The sequence below is a fragment of the Macaca nemestrina genome, chromosome 12, assembly GCF_043159975.1.
Source record: "Macaca nemestrina isolate mMacNem1 chromosome 12, mMacNem.hap1, whole genome shotgun sequence".
NCBI classification, from domain to species: Eukaryota; Metazoa; Chordata; class Mammalia; order Primates; family Cercopithecidae; genus Macaca; species Macaca nemestrina.
The window spans coordinates 122,736,202-122,754,869 of NC_092136.1; the positions used below are offsets into that span (position 1 = coordinate 122,736,202).

The 18,668-nt window shown below is 46.5% G+C and overlaps 1 protein-coding gene across 1 annotated transcript; it reads right to left on the minus strand.

Annotated features, from left to right (window-relative positions):
• Nucleotides 1-1,511: 1,511 nt before the first annotated feature.
• On the minus strand, nt 1,512-5,904 carry LOC105476329 (brain specific homeobox). The gene is made up of 3 exons (XM_011732147.3): nt 5,538-5,904; nt 3,296-3,492; nt 1,512-1,964 (listed from the first exon to the last, which is right to left on the minus strand). Exons 1-3 carry the CDS (start codon nt 5,797-5,799, stop codon nt 1,725-1,727), a joined length of 699 nt encoding a protein of 232 aa, XP_011730449.2. The 5' UTR covers nt 5,800-5,904; the 3' UTR covers nt 1,512-1,724.
• Between the last annotated feature and the right edge of the window lie 12,764 nt (nt 5,905-18,668).

Below are 18,668 nucleotides of genomic sequence, written 5' to 3' on the forward strand. Positions count from 1 at the left end.
ATGAAAAGGCCTCCTGCTACATTCACATAAGTATAGAACTTAGACCTAAAATGATCTTTAGGATTCATCCCCATATTGGAGAAATAAGAAAACAAAAAGATTAACCCATGCTCACACCCACTATTGTTTATATAATTATTATTAATCATTAGAACCCGAGGGTCAGGATTCCACTTAGTCCTACTCATTCTTTTCCAGCCTTCCCGGACTCACTTACCTAAAGACACAACCAGAAGCGAAAGAATCAGAAGTGAGAGTGCCTCTGGCGCAGCTGCTATGTTTGATATGTGGACTGAGTGTGTAGGGTCATCACACAATTCGGTAGTATAATTTCAAACTCCAAATATCAGTACATCTCTGTCTCTTCAGCATTTCAGAGCCACAAAATACCAGAGCCACTTTTCCACGTAAGTGGAACTCAAGACCATTAATCAAACGATTAGAAACAGAAAAATTGGAGTGAGAGGGAGGGGATCTGTTAATGAAAGGTTATTCGCAAGTTCATTTCTACAGGGACTAGGAAACTGCCTAGGACCGAGGGGAGGGGGCGTACGCGTGGGAGAACGCGGTCGCAAACCATTCCTGGAAACGCGTGATCATTCCCAGTTTTGCCTGGCGAGCCTTTCATTATCTAAGAGACTACAAACCCGGTAAAAGAAAAAGAGACCTCCCAGGGGAAAAGGAGAGGGGTAAAGCGCAAAGTCAATCAGACCCCCGCCCCATCTAAGTCCCCAAACAGGTGCACGGCCGGAACGCCTTTATCCTTAACCCTTTGGCCTTCATCTTGATTTCCTAAAATGCACTGAGAATGAGTATTTCCACACACAACCCGAGGAACACTCAGTTTTAAAATATAAGTAGCCCGTGAAACGTGGAAGCGTTGCGGGACAGGAGCGCAACAAGTTCGGGAAGCAGAAATTGCTCTAAGGGTTTTCTGTGCCCAAGTTTCCCGCCGCGCGCTGGCGCCGCGCAGTACGCGGGACACAGGGCGTAAGGGGCATCTGCGCCTGGGGGCCACAAGTTGAGGAAGGGTGCCAGGATGCAGAACCGCGAGCTCTAGCGGAGAACAGGGACGAGAGAGGATGGAAGCGCCGCCCAGAGAAGGGGGGAGTCGCCTTCGTATTTGAGTCAGAGATGAGACTCGGGGCATGGGGGATGGGAGCGAGCGGGAGGTTAGTGACGAGCAGTGCATGAGTCTGTCCTGACACTGGACGTTTTAAAGATCAGATTGCGGTTCTATCTGGATCTCCGCGGAGCGGAGGCCCCAGAGACCTGGTCCCTTTGCAGCCAAACGGACTGCCCAAGAAAGGGCAAGGAGTTGGCGTGGTGAGGAAAGAACAGAGCTAGGGGCAAGTTGCTGAGAGGCGAGGGAGAAAGGGGTCTCTGATCGCAGAAAACAGAGAGCCGAAAGTCGAATTTCCAGTCTAGGACGCGGTACTGGGCTGGTCCCCGACCCCAAGGACGACCAACGCAGGAAAATGCGCGCCCGGGCGCACACTCTCCAGTGGCTGGGACCGGGAGGGCGCGAGGGGAAGCGGGAGGCCGGGCCGCGGGCCGCAATGGCTCCGCACCGGCCTGGAGGACAGGTGGGTTTTGTTTGTCTTCCAGGAGCGAATCTCCAAGGCCCGCCACGAGACTGGAGTCTGAGTCTTCCTGTCCGGGAGGGAACGGCGCTCGGCCCCGCAGTCTCCTCCCCTGCCTACCACCCTCCCCAGCCTGGCGACTCAGAGCACGTGCGGCCCTGAGCCCAGCTCCCCCTCGTCTCCAATGTCCACCTCGTCCTCTGGCTCGGTCAGCACGAAGGGGCCGGCGGGCAGGCTCAGCCGAGCCTCGGAGGCTGCGGCCTCTGAACCGCGGGGGCTGCCCTCGGGGCTTTCTGGACCGTCTGGTGCTTTGGGTTCGTCTTGGCTTTTCCGCAGTTGCTTTTTATGCTTCATCCGCCGGTTCTGGAACCATGTTTTCACCTGATTTCGGAGAGATAAAAATAAAATCATGTCATTCCTCCAAATCTGAGCGATTGCTGGGGTTTAGGAAAATGGGTGGCAGTCCGTTGATGAAGTATCCAAGAGCGGTGATAGCCTCAACTGCTCATAAGTTATCGCCTTGAGCCGAATGAGAATCGAACAGTCTGAGGCTTTCAGGAGTAACTGTCCCAAAATAATGATGAGGATTAACATGGGTGGTTAGCAGTTATGCATATTGTTATTAATTAGAACTACTAACAGTAAGTGCTCCGTGGGCAAATCTTTTTACGCTCAGCTGATGTTCCTCTGATTGAGACATCTAACCACCTGATCCGCAAGACTCCTGGACAGGAAGATGAGAATTGAACCTCCTGGTTCTCATCCGAGAGAAAATCAGACCCGGGCCTGGCAGAGCTAATGATTTCACAGCAAGAGGCGTTCTGGGTAGAGACTATGAGAAATGGGGAAGAGAGGACGGGGTTTGAGGTTGCAGGTGAATAGCGCTTGGAGGAAGATAAAAAGCATTCTTCCACTCAGGACAGGGGAACAGGGAGGGGACTTAAACCACAGTGTGTGTGTTGGGGTTGGAGCGGAGGTGCATGTGAACATTGGCCGCTGTGAGAGAGACTGAAGAAAGAAGGGGGAAGAAATCTCCGTGTGTGGACTTCTCTCAGTACAAGAACTCGCCTAAACACTTACCATTTACCTCTGACCCGGGTTCCTAGCCTGGTCGGAGAGACTCCTCTCTCTGACGAATATTCATGCGAATAAGAGTTCTTAACCCGGAGGTGGTCATCAGAATTACCTGAGGAGTGTTTCCTTCCTGTCCAGAGCCCCGCTCGAGACTTTTTTTTCTTTTTCTTTCTTTTCTTTTTTTTTTTTTTTTTTTAGATGGAGTCTGGCTCTGTCGCCGTCGCCCAGGCTGGAGTACAGTGGGGCAATCTCGGCTCACTGCAACCTCCCCCTCCCGGGTTCAAGCGATTCTTCTGCCTCAGCCTCCCCAGTAGCTGGGATTACAGGCGCGCGCCACCACGCCCGACTAATTTTTGTATTTTTAGTAGAGATGGGGTTTCACCATGTTGGCCAGGCTGGTCTCGAACTCCTGACCTCGTGATCCGCCCGTCTCGGCCTTCCAAAGTGCTGGGATTACAGGCGTGAGCCACCGCGCCCGGCCGGGTATGGGTAATTTTACGAAAGCTCTTAGGAAAGGCCTAGAATAAGCGTCAGCGGGGTCCATTCCTACTCGAACTCCACAAGGTCCCGAAGGTATTAAGAGCTGAAGGGAGACAAGAACGAAGCAGAGATCAGGGCCTCCCTCTCCTCCCGCCCACCTGCGTCTCGGACAGGCTGAGGGCCGTGGCCAGTTCCACTCGCTCTGGCGTGGACAGGTAGCGCTGGATCTCGAACCTCTTCTCCAAGCCCGAGAGCTGCGAGTCAGAGAAAACCGTGCGGGCTTTGCGGCGGCGGCAGTGCTTCCCCGGCAGCTCCGCGTGCTGGGGGTGCTGGAACAGCGCTGGGACAGGCATCCCTGCAGAAAGAAGAGCAACCAAGTGGGCAGAGCCTGGGTCGCCGCAGAGCAACCTCCGCACCGCTCCCCTCCCTTCCGCTAGCCCCCAGTGCCTCCCTCCGCCCCTCGCCTCCACCAGTCTGCTAGCCCCAAAGCCCCTCAAGCCTTTCTCTCAGGAATCCAGGGCAGAGAAACAGGGAGAAAAAAAAAAAGCCTCAGAAATAGCGCTTGGAGATCTTTATCTGGAGAGTCATCTAGAAATACAAACAACAAACAGTAAGTAAAACAGAAAAGAAAATCGGAAAATAGATCCGGAGGCCGTTTAAAAATGTCTTCTTGGAGAGACTTCCGTAGGGTAGGCCAGAGCCGTCTTCAGTTGCGCCTGGCGAAGTTTTTTTGCAAATGTCAAATGGCCCAGGAGCAGTCCTGTCCCCAGCCCCCACCGTATCCTCCTAGACCCCTGATGACAGTCAGTGCTGTTCTGGGGCTAGCAGATGCATGGATATAATCTTGCCTCTAAACCTCACTGAAAAACACCTTTCTGTTTCCCAAGCCACTCCTATCCCCCTGCAGCCAAAGGGAGCCGAGCAAAACTGCCTTATCCGGAGAAGCCCCCGAGCGGGAACAGAGGGGTATTTCCCGCCTCTCACGTCTCCTCGCCCGTTTCTGGGTCGCGCTGGGGACCCGGCTATCTAATCTGGTCCTCATTCTTTTTCTCATTCTTTCCCTCTCCAAGGCCAGCGAAGCAGAAGGATTTGAGGCGCTTTTCCATGGCCCGGTCCGGGAAAACTTGTCTTTCCTGACCCTCGCGAGATTGACTCTGTCCGAGACGCGCCAAGCGAATAGAAGCTACCACAAGCAACATCGGCCAATCCCAGGGAAAATAAACAAACATAACAACAAGTAGTGCGGGTACCGCGGGCTTTGGCCACTGCTGTATGGGTGAACCACTGGCGCCACTGAGAATAGACTGTCACCAGCGGGTGGCGAAGCCAATGCAGAGATGTGGACCTGGATGCAGCCTTTATTTTATCACTGCCCCTCCAACTGACTGCCCCGGAGTCTGGATTTTTTTTTTTTTACCACCTTACAAACACTTTTAGCTTTGTTCTGGATTCCAGAGCCCACAAACTACCTCCTGTCTTGCCCCCAGCCCCTGCACCGACTATGGTTGTTGCCACCTCCGAGCTATGAGTCTGGACTCAAGGAATTATTCTACTCTGGCTGGATTGAAAACGCCAGAGAAAAAACCATGGATGTGGCCTTTTAGAGGGAGACAGAAAAAAAAAATCTGGGTATTTTCCCACATCCTCCTGTCCCAAACAGACTTTGCTAGTCTCTGCTTTTTGTCAGACCAGAGAAATCAAAATACTTTAGCACCTGGCTAAATGATGGCAGCTGGGGCAGAGGAGGTAGCCCAGATTGTGAGTTAAATGTTAGATGTTGAGGTTGAGGAGGGTTAAAGAGCTGCATCTCCCCCAACCCCCATTTTTTCTCACGCGTTCTCTCTTATTCAGGCTAGCCCAAACCTTTCGTTCTCAGAGAAGCCCAAACCTTCATTCACTTCTATGCCCCCTGCAGTATCTGCAAATGCTCAGTGCCTGGGGAAAAAGAGAACTGCCCTGGACAGAGTGTTTTGAGTTTCTGTGCAGGAAAAGTTCTGTCCACGGGGTGGGATGCTCAAGGGTCTCCCTCTGAGTGGGCAGAGGCGGAGAATCAGGATTGAGAGATGGACCAAAGTGGCCAGGAAGATCACAAGCAGGGAGACTGAGCACTGCCCAACAAGAGTATTGTCAAACCCTATACGCTGCCTCTTGACCAGGCACCTATCCTCTGCTATGAAGAGTGCGGGGGGGGATCACGAATTATCCCCGTGAGTTGGCATGCCTCCAAGGAGCTCCGCATGGCCTCAGCCATATCCCCAGCCTTCCACTGTCACTTAGGGAAGGAGGCCACCAAGCCAGGCCGAGCCAGTCTGGCCTTTCCTTGGCTCCATCACAGGCTTAGAGTCTGTGCTAGAAGCCCTGCTCTCTCACTGCCCATACCTTGAGGCTCCTGTTACTTACCCGAGGTGGTGAGGAAATAAGGATGGTGGTGGTCTCCCTTATGCAGAGGGTGATGGGCGTGAGGAGCCAAGAGGGTGGGTGTGGGCATGAGGGGGTAGCCATAGTCTAGCAGAGGCACCCGAGAGGCCAGAGAGCTGGCGAAATGGTCTGGGGCCACCTCCCTCAGCGGCTTGGGCTTGTGCAGCAGGATGTCCTCGATGAAGAAGGATGTGGGCCTCTGAGAAGACGCCGGGTGTAGAGGAGAGGTGAAGTTGAGATTCATCTTGAGCAGAGCACCTGCCACAGGACAAGGGCCGGGACGAAGTGGAGGACACAGGCAGAGTCTTCAAGCCTGCTCGAAAGCCAGCAACCACCCTCCGAGGCTCGAATCTCCTCTGCTCTCTCCCGGGCCTGGGCTACCCCCGGCGCTGGAGAGGCAAGAAGACAAGCTCCTGGGTAGGTTGGGTCTCTGTGTTGGAGAATTGGCAGCTTGGAGAGGGGAGCGGGGAGAGCCAATGACGAGGCTGCCAGAGGCAGAGGGGAGGGTGCGGGAGGCTCGGGGCGGGGCGGGGAGCTGTCCGCGGTGCTGAACACCACCGGCCAAGCCTGGGAACAACAGAGTCCGCAGGGTTCTTGTTCCTACCTGGTTTCTTGACCTCAATTTCTGCCCCGTCACTGCAGGGGCTGCTTTGTTTCCAGTCGTTTTTAAAAGAAAGCTAAAAGGAAAAAGTCTCTGTTGTCCAGCAAACTCCTCTTTACAGAGGAGAAGGCACTAAAAGGGCACCAAAGCAATAGGGATAAAGCACTTATTCAGGCATTTAGGCCTGGGTTTTAAGAGTTTCCATAATTTTGGTGGCAAAAAAAGAAGGGAGGAAGTGAGGAGAAAGGGCACCCGATACTTCAAATTGCTAGATTCTACTTAAGTCTATGGCTGAGGGATGACTGGATTATTAAGGTAAAGAAAGAAAATGATGATGGTCATCATAACAGTCTTTACTTCAGTTATAGGCAGTGGGCAGGAGGAGGGTTATGTCTACGTTAGTCAAGTTATATGGTCTGTGTAAATATGTCCAGAGTCATCTCTTAGTGCCATCCTCCATGTCCCCTCAAATATTTACTTTCTCCTCATTTCACTCACACAGTTTGCTATTTCTGCTGTTACTTTTTCAACCCTAGCCCCCGAAATAATTGTACTACGTTTTTGTTTCCCACTCCTCTTTCCCAGCCTCTTTCCTTTCATTTCTGTCCCTACCAATCTTTCATTTTTTTTCTGTTTGTCTTTTTCTAATCTGTCACATTTATTTCCCTGGAGTCAATTTGCTAAAATTAGGGTGATCATCTACAACACAGCAGGGGTAATTTCAGCTCACATCTCCGAAAATTGCTCTAATTATTGATGTTAAACTCAGGGAAATTAAAAGAAGCCACTTCTCTCCCATCTCCCCATTTTTAAGCTCTAATTTGTTGAAATCTAGTCGTCATCACAATTCCAATCACTACTGCTAATAGTAAAAGTGTTTTAATAGAGACTGAGTCCTCACAACCCATGCTATTAGATAATTAGAGGAGGTGTTAGAAAGCCAAGTGCTAATCCTGGGGCGCATGGGTAGGATTTCCATCTGATCTAGCAGGTAGAACAAATTAATTACCAGAATCAATTAGGCCCCAAACTACAGTGCACTAGGAAGTGGCAGCATTCTATTCCATAAGGATGAACTGGTAAATGGTAAGTAGATGAAGAGCTTGAGAGGAAGGAGGAATGGATGTGAGGGAGACTTTAAAATAAGATCTTGGCAAGTAGGCATCTAAATGAAATCAGAATGCTTTGACCTGAAGTCCAAAATGCGATTTTAAAAAAACTCTAATAGTAAGAAGAGAAGAGGCCCAGTGTGGTGGCTCACGTCTGTAATCCTAGCACTTTTGGAGGCTGAGGGGGGAGGATTGCTTGAGACCAGAAGTTCAAAACCACCCTGGGAAATATAGTGAGGTCCCAGCTCAGAAAAAAGAAAGGAGGAAAGGAAGAAAAAGAAGGAAGGAAGGAAGGAAGGAAGGAAGGAAGGAAGGAAGGAAGGAAGGAAGGAAGGAAGGAAAGAAAGAAAGAAAGAAACAAAGAAAGAAACAAAGAAAGAAACAAAGAAAGAAAGAAAGAGGAAAGAAGGAAGGGAAGGAAGGAAGGAAGGAAGGAAGGAAAGAAAGAAAGAAAGAAAAAGAAAGAAAGAAAGAAAGAAAGAAAGAAAGAAAGAAAGAAAGAAAGAAAGAAAGAAAGAAAGAAAGAAAGAAAGAAAGAAAGAAAAAGAAAGAAAGAGAGAGAGAAAGAAAGAAACTGAAGACCTGAAAGCAGGTGGCCATGGAGAGGAAGACAATAGACTTTCCAGAAGTCCTTTCCTAGCGCTAAGCCCTGGCCCATCGTCTCAGCAGGGCTGGAGGCAGACGGAGGAGACTGGTGAGGAGGGGCCCGGGGTGACTGTCCACATTTTACAGACTTCCACATTCACCCCCGCTTCCATTGTGAGCTTACAGCATCGGCAGAGTAGAAATCAAGCCATTCTGTCTCCCCACCCTATAGGCCGAGTGGCTATCGAGGGCTGGACGGGTGTACAACCAGAGTGTGGCCCGTGCCTGAGGGCACCCTACACTCCAGCCCCACACAGAGCACAGATCGCACCCAGCCTTGAGGGCAGAATTTCGGCTTCATTCTGGGGAGGGGACCAACTTCTGTCGCAGAAGAAGAAGTGATTGTTGAATGTCCCTTTGAGAGCTGGGGCAGTAAAAACGTCTTCAAGTGACAGTTACCTTTGAGCCAAGGCATTGCAACCCCCCGTCAGAACTTACACACCTCCCACAGTGTTTGCGGGATCGGAAAGGGAGTGGGGGGCGATGTAGACCGCCTCCTCCGTCCTTATCTTTCCCTTGTTTCGTAAGCCCTGGACTCAGTGTCCCGCTTTCCCCCAAAGCTAAGGCAATCTCCGCAGGCCCTGCTCTCAGGCGGAGAAGCCGGGGGCGATGAGGGGCGGGACGGCTCCTGGCGCCCTCTTTTCCAGCCCCGCTCGCGCGCTGCCTGCCCGAAGCCCGCGCTGCAGCCAGAGAGAGACTCGGGGCCCAGCCGCCCCGCCTCTGCCGGGGCCCCAGGAGGAACCTAAGAAAGGAGAGATGGAGGGAGGAAATGGCATCTCTTCAGGAAGGGGCAGGACCTCCAGGACCGAAGGCGTTTTCTTTCTCTTTCCCTTTCAGCGACCCTGGGAAACAAAGCTCCGCGGCCGAGAGAACACCACGGGCTGCCGAGACCCGAGCAGGGCCCTGGGGCGCTGAGGGAGGGGAAAACAGGGCATCCGGAGTGCAGGGGATTCCTCAGGGCCGCCCCCTTCTCCCGGGGTGCCCAGAGGAACGGCGGCGGGGACTCGCTGCTGGCAGACTGCGGGTCCTGGTGCCAGCAGCGCGCATGGGCGGGCTGTGCGGACGCGTCTGGTCCTCCAAAGGTTTCAGATCCCGTCCCGGCCCCGCAGTCCCTTAAAGCTGTGTCCCAAAGCCTAGGGGAGATAGCGAGGCTGGAGAAGCCGGCAAGTTTCTCTGCCGTGTGGGGCTCCTGAGCAGAAACGCGCGGGGGATTGCCAGGGCTGCAGAAACTTTGGCTCGAGGCGGCGGCTGGCCCGCCTTACTTCCGTGGTGGGGTTAGGGAGGCCCCATTGAGATTCAATCTTGGTATTGAATCGGGTATCTTCCTGTGGCAGGCAACGCATACCAAAGGTAGCGGCATCACCTTCCTGCCTGCTAGAGCCCTAACCCCCACCCCACCCACCGGCCGCAGACGCCCAGGGAAGGCGTACATTTTTAGACAGCTTGTAGAGGTTGGCTGTGGCAGGGGACGGGGACAGGGAAACTATTTTCTCTTTAAAAGCAGAGATGTTACATCGCCTGGTTTATCTCTAAAGTCTATACCAGTGCTGTCCAATAAAAATACAATGCAAGCCACGCAGGTAATTTTAAATTTTCTATTAGTTACATTTTTTAAAAAACAGAAAGTCACATTTAAAAAGTAGGAGAAAACAGGTGAAATATTAATGTGTTTCACTGAACCCCAACATATCAAAAATATTATTTAACATGTAATCAATATAAATATTATTAATGAGATTTTTGCATTCCTTTTTCATACTAAACCTTCTAAATCCAGTGTGTATTTTACACTTTCCACAAATCTCAGATTAGTCATATTTCAGGTGCTCAATAGCCGCATAGGGCTAGTGGCTACTGTGTTGCACAGCACCTTTAGTCAATTGCCATAGTCCCTATTACCCTCTCAAATATCCATAGATACACACAGAAAATGGAAATCAGTTGCCGAAACCAGCCTGGCACATCCTCCAGGCTTGCCCTCCATCCATTCATTATATTCGATTATTCTAAGTATTCATTGAGCACCTACTATGTGCCAGGCTCCTTGCCACATACCTTCCCAAGTCTTAGATTAAGTAAATGCACCTAAATTACACTTACTTTTGATTCTTACTTGACTAGAATCTGTCACCCAGGGCCAGCAGGCTGTGTCTCTCTGCAAAGCTGACACATAGAGCCCAGATCCTACACAGTGCCCAGAGTAAAGAAATAAAGATCAAATGAAGCCACCTCCCCAAAAGTACTCTGTTTGTGGTTTCAGCTGAAGAATTATTAAAGAAAGAAAAAAACATGCCTTTCAGAGAGCTAATAATTAAACAGTCCCTCTCTCTTTCATGTCAGCCTCAGCTAAAATGGTCATCTGACCTGGGACTTAGTTTCCCGAAAAGATAACTCTATTGATGATCAAAGGAAGAGACTGGTTCCATTAGCCAAGTTGCCTATACCGTGGCCTTCAAAATAAAGGAAGAAATGTATTTTAGAAGTATCTGAGTAACACACTTTACTCATAATATTGCTTGTTGTCTGTTGCAACTTACCTTCTATCTGAGTACTTTATTTTAAGCACTACCAAAGTGGATGACATGTCTACAAAAATAAAGGGAGTTGCTGGCTGCTTCTGACAAATGCATCTTCAAAAATAATGTGTTTGCAGTGGAAATTAGGGTGTGAACCCACATGAGAACAACATGCTTAAGGATGTGGTATTCAAATCACAGTGTATTCGTAATACAAGGAGGACTAAATCCATCCAGTTTGCTCCTTCAGGTTGGGTCAGTCTATAGGGTCAAAAACTCATTTCATTTCTCTTGAAGTTCTCTATTCTGCCTTTGAGATCTCAATTCAAAGCATATTTCATGAAGTGATAAAGAGAAAAGAAGACCTTTGTAGCATGAGAAAACTTACACCTTTTTTTAATCCTGCAAAAGATATATGGTGGAATAAGAATGCTCTTTCATCAGTCTTTTGCTAGTATTCCACCAGCTTCTCCATTGTATCCCAAAGAGTAGCCAAATATATTACTAGGGGAAAAAACCCAATAAGCTAACACACATACCTTTTGAATATTCTTTTCTTCCATTCTAAGTCATTCAAATTATATGACCAGGTTTAAAATAAAGTTTGACACAACAAACTTCAAACAGTTATACCAAATTAATATGCTTACTTTTGAAAATAAAAGGCCATGAGAGTTATTACCAATATATGTTGAGAGTATTTGGTGTTAGAGATCATAAGACCTTATCAAATTGTATCATGAGGTATGGAGATGAGCCTGTAAACATTTCTCAAAAGGACTTTGTGTGTAGAGTTAAATATTAGGTATATGTTTGCTAAAGTGCTGTTTTGTTTGAAGATACTTTTCATGAAGCCAATTGATTTTTATCTTCTAACTCCTGTTGATAATGCAATCAAATTATGAACAAAAAAATGGAAGGTGCAAATGTTGTCACTCTAAAGGGATTTGTCTTACAATGATAAATAATCTTAAAAGGAAACAGAAGCAAAAATATTGAAAAAATACTTTTAAACAACTTAAAACAGGAAAGACCATTCTGTGTATAAAATAAAAGTTTAAAAGTCATAAAAGAAAACATTGATAAAATTAACTATGTTAATTTTTAAAATTCTGTATGGCAAAATTTATCTGAAGCAAAATAAATAAAAGAAACAACAAACTGGGAGAAAGTATTTGCAGTTCATGACAAACACAGGGGTAATTTGTTATATATAAAAAGTTTCTACAAATCAACGAGATAAAAAAGGAAGGGCATTATTTTAAAATAGGCAAAGGATAAAAAGAAATAGTTCACATAAAAGAAATTATAAGTGACTCTTAAAAATTTGAAAAGGTGCAAATATAAGACTAACACAAATTTAACTTCACTGAGACAACATCTTTCATTTATAGAATTAAAAGACCAAAAAATCTAATTACCCACTCTGTTGGTAAAACTGTATGGGAAGTTGGCCGGGCGCAGTGGCTCACGTCTGTAATCCCAGCACTTTGGGAGGCTGAGGCGGGTGGATCACAAGGTCAGGAGATCGAGACCATCCTGGCTAAAACGGTGAAACCCCGTCTCTACTAAAAATACAAAAAATTAGCCGGGCGCGGAGGCGGGCGCCTGTGGTCCCAGCTACTCGGGAGGCTGAGGCAGGAGAATGGCGTCGGCCCGGGAGGCGGAGCTTGCAGTGAGCCGAGATCGCGCCACTGCACTCCAGCCTGGGCGACAGATCGAGACTCCGCCTCAAAAAAAAAACAAAAACAAAAACAAAAAAAAACTGTATGGGAAGAATAACTTTCATCTATTGATGCGAAGAATATAAATTTATACAACCTCTATGGAGAACAATTTGATAATGTCTATCAAAATTACAAATGTACATTGAAATGTATGCAACATATATACTTTGCACATCACAGCTAAATTATACACACTCAAAAAAGGAGCTCTAAGATATATTGTTAAGCAAAAAAAGCAAAGTACAGAGAGGTAATACTTCTGGGGAGGGAGAAAACGATACATATTTGATTGTCTATGCATACCTCTGGAAAGATACATAAGAAACTCACAACATTAGTTGCCTCTAGAGACTGAAGTGCTGGGCACTTGACAAGAAGGAGATTTTTTCCCCCTGTTTAGCCTTTTGTATCTTTTGAGTACAAATCATGTAAATGTAACTTTGAAACACAAAGGGGAAAAGAATGATTTTGCTTCAACACAAAAAAATGTCCAAATCAAATTCACTAAATTTTAAAATTATAACTTTTAGATTTTCTGCATAAGTTACTGAGCCCAAATTGCACATAGTTCTGTTTGACATTTGCCTATAAGGGATATCAAACTTTTATTTCTCAGTAAAGATTATGCAACTGTTTACTTTTTTTTTCTTTTTCTTTTTCTTTCCTTTTTTTTTTTTTTTTTTTTTTTTGAGTTCAAGTCTCTCATTGTCACCCAGGCTGGAATGTAGTGGCACGATGTCAGCTCTGCAACCTCCGCCTCCGGGGTTCAAGCGATTCTTGTGTCTCAACCTCTTGAGTAGCTGGGATTACAGGCATGCGCCACCACACACGACTAATTTTTGTATTTTTAGTAGAGACAGGGTTTCTCCATGTTGGCCAGGCTGATCTTGAACTCCTGACTTCAGGTGATCCGCCCACCTCGACCTCCCAAAGTGCTGGGATTACAGGAGTAATCCCAGGCCACCACGCCTGGCCTCACAAACTGTTTACTTTCATACAAATTATATGTGGTTTCAAAAAGTTAACACCTAACCCCCATCTAGAAATTATGGATAATATCTATTAATTACCTAAACAAAAGTCTTTAAAGAATGCTTTTCACTATTATGATGAAGCTTTTTAAATGAGGTAGATTTCTTGCATTTATATTATATATCAAATATTTTGCTTTGCCTTCTTATTTGAGTATCATCACTTTTCTATTTTTACAGATAAAGGAAGCAGGGGAGTCACTTGGGTAGAGTTGTGAGCTTCAGATTACACAGTTTGTATGCCAGGATTTGAACTCAGGTTCATATGACCTCAGAGTTCACACTTTGTTCACTCTACCACATTATCTTTAAAAAATAAACAAATAAACCCGGGCACGGTGGCTCATGCCTATAATCCCAGCACTTTGGGAGGTCGAGGCGGGCAGATCACAAGGTCAAGAGATTGAGACCAGCCTGGCTAACATGGTGAAACCCCGTCTCTACTAAAAATACAAAAATTAGCTGGGCATGGTGGTGGGTGCCTATAGTCCTAGCTACTTGGGAGGCTAAGGCAGGAGAATCACTTGAACCCGAGAGGCGGAGATTGCAGTGAGCAAGATCATGCCACTGTACTCCAGCCTGGCAACAGAGCGAGACTCTGTCTAAAAAAAAAACAAAAAAACCAAGATTAGAGTTTGCTTATTTCTCATCTTGAATGCAACTTGAAACTATAGCCTTTGATTTAAGAGGCTGGTCTCTCCAATTCTTCTTCTCATTGGATGGTTTTATAAATTCATATCATGACTTGCACTAACTAGAACCTAAATGCTAGAAAGGTTGTTTTGAGGTTTTCACTTTGGAATGTGTTTGTGTGTGCACATACTTGGAATAAGTGTGTGTGTGTATATATATGTGTGTGTGTACATATGTATACATTCCAAAGTCAAAACCTCAAGACATTCTTTCTACTCACACAGATATACACACTTGTGCATCATCTATCTATCTATCTATCTATCTATCTATCTATCTATCTATCTATCTATCTACCTACCTACCTATCCATCCTTACCATCTTTAAATCAACGCAATGAAGGCAGTATATATTACCAGTGGTGAATAGAACAAAGTCTGGAGTCAGATCTAAGTTAGAGATCTGGCTCCATCACCATTATATACCAGCTATATGACCTTGAAAATTTTAACCTTTCTAAGCCCTGTTGTCCTCATTTGTAAAATGAATATAATAACATTTCTTATCTCACAGGATAGTTTTGAGGAGTAATTAAGGTAAAGTATGTAAAGCATTTTGCTCAGCACCTGACACACAGCCAATGCTCAATAAGTAGCACTGCTGTTGTTGTTGCTGCTGCTGCTGATGATAGTGGTGGTGATGATGGTGGTAGTGGTGGTAGTGATGATGATGGTGGTGGTGGTGATGGTGGTGGTGGTGGTGGTGGTGATGATGGTGGTGGTGATGGTGGTGGTGGTGATGGTGGCGGTGGTGATGACGGTGGTGGTGGTGGTGATGGTAGTGGTGGTGGTGATGGTGGTGGTGGTGGTGGTGGTGGTGATGGTGGTGGTGGTGGTGGTGACGGTGGTGGTGGTGATGGTGGCGGTGGTGATGGTGGTGGTGGTGGTGGTGGTGGTGGTGATGGTGGTGGTGGTGGTGGTGGTGATGGTGATGGTGGTGGTGGTGGTGGTGATGGTGGTAGTGGTGGTGGTAGTAGTGGTGGTGGTGGTGGTAGTGGTGGTGGTGGCGGTAGTGGTGGTGGTGATGGTGGTGGTGGTGATGGTGGTGGTGGTGATCGTGGTGATGGTGATGGTGGTGATGGTGGTAGCAGTGGTGGTGGTGATGGTGGTGGTGGTGATGGTGGTGATGGTAATGGTGGTGATGGTGGTGGTGATGGTGGTGGTGGTGGTGATCGTGGTGATGGTGATGGTGGTGATGGTGGTAGTAGTGGTGGTGGTGATAGTGGTGATGGTAACGGTGGTGATGGTGGTGGTGGTGGTGATGATGGTGGTGATGGTGGTGGTGGTGATAGTGGTGATGCTGGTAGTGGTGGTGGTGGTGGTGGTTATAGTGGTGATGGTGGTAGTGGTGGTGGTGATGGTGGTGGTGGTGATAGTGGTGATGGTAACGGTGGTGATGGTGGTGGTGGTGGTGGTGATGATGATGGTGGTGATGGTGGTGGTGGTGGTGGTGGTAATGGTGATGGTGGTGATGGTGGTAGTAGTGGTGGTGATGATGGTGGTGATGGTAATGGTGGTGATGGTGATGATGGTGGTGGTGGTGATGGTGGCCTGACTAGTCAATAAAAAGAAGCCCAAATGATCAATGCTGAAATTCTAGAGCTACCATGGACATGAATCATTAACAAATCTAACATAATGTTGCTATGTAAAAGCGGGCTTATATAATTCTAGAAAGAGTCATGGAAAGAAAAAAAAGTACTGAGAAGAGGTGATGATGCAATAAGGAGTGTTTCCTGGGTAGGAGTGAGGAATCTCTATTTAGGTCTAGAAGATACCTTAAAAACGGCTTTAAACATCTTCCTAGGCCAAGCGCGGTGGGTGTCTCATGCCTGTAATCCCAGCACTTTGGGAGGTCGAGACCAGGAGTTCAAGACCAACCTGGTCAACATGGCAAAACCCCATCTCTACTAAAAATACAAAAAAATTAGCCAGGCATGGTGGTGGGCGCCTGTAATCCCAGCTACTTGGGAGGCTGAGGCAGGAGAATCACTTGAACCCAGGAGGCGGAGGCTGCAGTGAGCCAAGATTGTGTCATTGAACTCCAGCCTGGGTGACAAGAGTGCAACTCCATCTAAAAAAAAAAAAAAAACAAACAAAAAAAACTTCCCATTGGATGACTGCAATTTTTGTGTTTCTACCTTCCCCCAACCAGAGGTTGAAAACATTAGGTTAGAAAATACTTGAAGATCAGCCGGGCATAGTGGCTCAAGCCTGTAATCCCAGCACTTTGGGAGGCCAAGGCGGGCAGATCACAAGGTCAGGAGATGGAGACCATCCTGGGCAACATTGTGAAACCCCGTCTCTACTAAAAATACAAAAATTAGCTGGGCGTGGTGGTGCGCGCCTGTAGTCCCAGCTACTCGGGAGGCTGAGGCAGGAGAATCACTTGAACCCGGGAGGCAGAGGTTGCAGTGAGCCGAGATCACACCACTGCATTCCAGCCTGAGGACAGAGTGAAACTCTGTCGCAAGGAAAAAAAAAAAGAAAAGAAAATACTTGAAGATCAACTCTAAGTCTGGTTTCTTTTAGGTATGTGGGAGACAGGAAACTAATCAGGCAAAGACCATTTATTGATTGTCGACCATGTACTAAGCTCTGTGTGAAGTAGTTTGGAGAGATAAGGTGTCTCATGCCTGTAATCCTCACACTTTGGGAGGCTGAGGCAGGTGGATCACTTGAGGTCAGGAGTTCAAGACCAGCCTGGCTGACGTGGTGAAACCCCGTCTCTACTAAAAATACAAAAGTACAGGGAACAAGGAAACATAGGAAAAGTAGAAGCCTTCCATTACCTCTGAATACATACACACACAAGCCTAAATACATGCAGCCAGAAAGGCAAAACAAAGAAATAAACAAACAAGGGCTTCTCTGTGCATTTAACTCAATCAGTAAAATCATTTATCATTAATGTGATACAGACTCAGTTGTCTTTGTAATTCAGATAAGAAATAATAGTGGGAAATGAGGAATCCAAGAGCTCTATGGTTTATGCACTCATATCTGTAAACACTTATTAAACATGTACCTTTCGTAAAAAAGTAAGTATGCATTTGGAGGTTTTTTTCTCACAAGTGTATATATTTTGCTTCCACATTTAGGTCAAGGGTTTAATTTTATCTACTGTTTTAATATTTTCCAATACACAATATTGAACTCTCTCAAAATTGACACACAAATACATCTATGATTGACTGCAGTGGTATTTGACATCTATGATTGACTGCAGTGGTATTTGACACTTCAATTTTGTATTCTGGAGTCTTAACCTTTCAAAGCTCAATTTTTACAAGTTGCTTTCAAATGTCTTCTTCCTAGAAATATCTTCGCTATCACCTCTCCTTCTACATAGATAACTTCCATCCAAATCTAGGTCCACTGTATTCCCTTCTTCCTCGGAAAATGACTCCTGTCCACAGCACTTAATCATCATATTATTAGCAAATGTACAACTCACTGGGTTTTGGCATAGGCTAAATACGACATTGATATGTTTTCTCTTTTTTTTTTTTGAGACGGAGTCTTGCTTTGTCACCCAGGCTGGAGTGCAGTGGCCGGATCTCAGCTCACTGCAAGTTCCGCCTCCCGGGTTTACGCCATTCTCCTGCCTCAGCCTCCCGAGTAGCTGGGACTACAGGCGCCGCCACCTCGCCCGGCTATTTTTTTTTTTTGTATTTTTTAGTAGAGACGGGGTTTCACCGTGTTAGCCGGGATCGTCTCTCGATCTCCTGACCTCGTGATCCGCCCGTCTCGGCCTCCCAAAGTGCTGGGATTACAGGCTTGAGCCACCGCGCCCGGCCATGTTTTCTCTTTTTATAACCATGTTCTGTTTTCCCAACTAGAGCGTACATTATTGTCTCTTTGGATAATATATTCAAATAATTCAAAAGTCAAAAGTTATAAAAAGTTATGAAGTGGGCCAGGCACAGTGGCTCATGCCTGTTAGCCCAGCACTTTGGGAGGCTGAGGTAGGCAGATCACGAGGTCAGGAGTTCGAGACCAGCCTGGCCAATATGGTGAAACCCCATCTCTACTAAAAATACAAAAATGAGCTGGGCATGGTGGCGGGCACCTGTAGTTCCAGCTACTCTGGAGACTGAGGCAGGAGAATCACTTGATCTCGGGAGGCAGAGGTTGCAGTGAGCCAAGATTGCGCCACTGCACTCCAGCCTAGGCGACAGAGCAAGACTCCGTCTCAAAAAAAAAAAAAAGTTATGAAGTGATATATCTTCCCCTTTCCCTCTCTTCCAGTCACCCAATTCACCTTTTGGAGGTAACCATTGTTATCATTTTCTTGGTATCTTTCTGGAGATATTATAAGTATATTTTAAGCAGATAATGAGGGACAGCTGTATGTGTTTAAGTATATATTCCTCACACATATGCACATTCTTTCTACCTCTTTTTACACAAAGGATAATATACTGCATAGTCTTTTGCACTTTTTTTTTCTTAAGAACTTTTAAAAAATGGATGAATCATGATCTATTAACTAGTCCCCATTCGATGATAATAAGATATTTAGAATGTTTCTAATCTTTTGCTATTACAAGCAATGCTGTAATAAATTACCATACACATAATTCATTTTGGAAATGGGCAGTTATATCTGTAGGAATTCTTAGAAGATTAATTGCTGAATCAAATTTGTAATTTTGATAGGTGTTGCCAAACTGTTCTCTATAGGGGTGATATCAACGTATGCTCCTATCTGTGGCATATTAGAGAGTCCCAGATAATTCTCATGCAGACGATCTAAGATCTTGTTTTCCTAGGTCACTTAATGCTTGT

Excerpts from the sequence above, each read along its gene's own strand:
- LOC105476329 (XM_011732147.3), bottom strand. The coding sequence starts at position 5,799 with ATGAATCTCAACTTCACCTCTCCTCTACACCCGGCGTCTTCTCAGAGG. Across the intron at positions 3,493-5,537 it reads TTATTTCCTCACCACCTCGG|GGATGCCTGTCCCAGCGCTG; the intron begins GTAAGTAACAGG and ends TTCTTTCTGCAG. Across the intron at positions 1,965-3,295 it reads TCAGCCTGTCCGAGACGCAG|GTGAAAACATGGTTCCAGAA; the intron begins GTGGGCGGGAGG and ends CTCCGAAATCAG.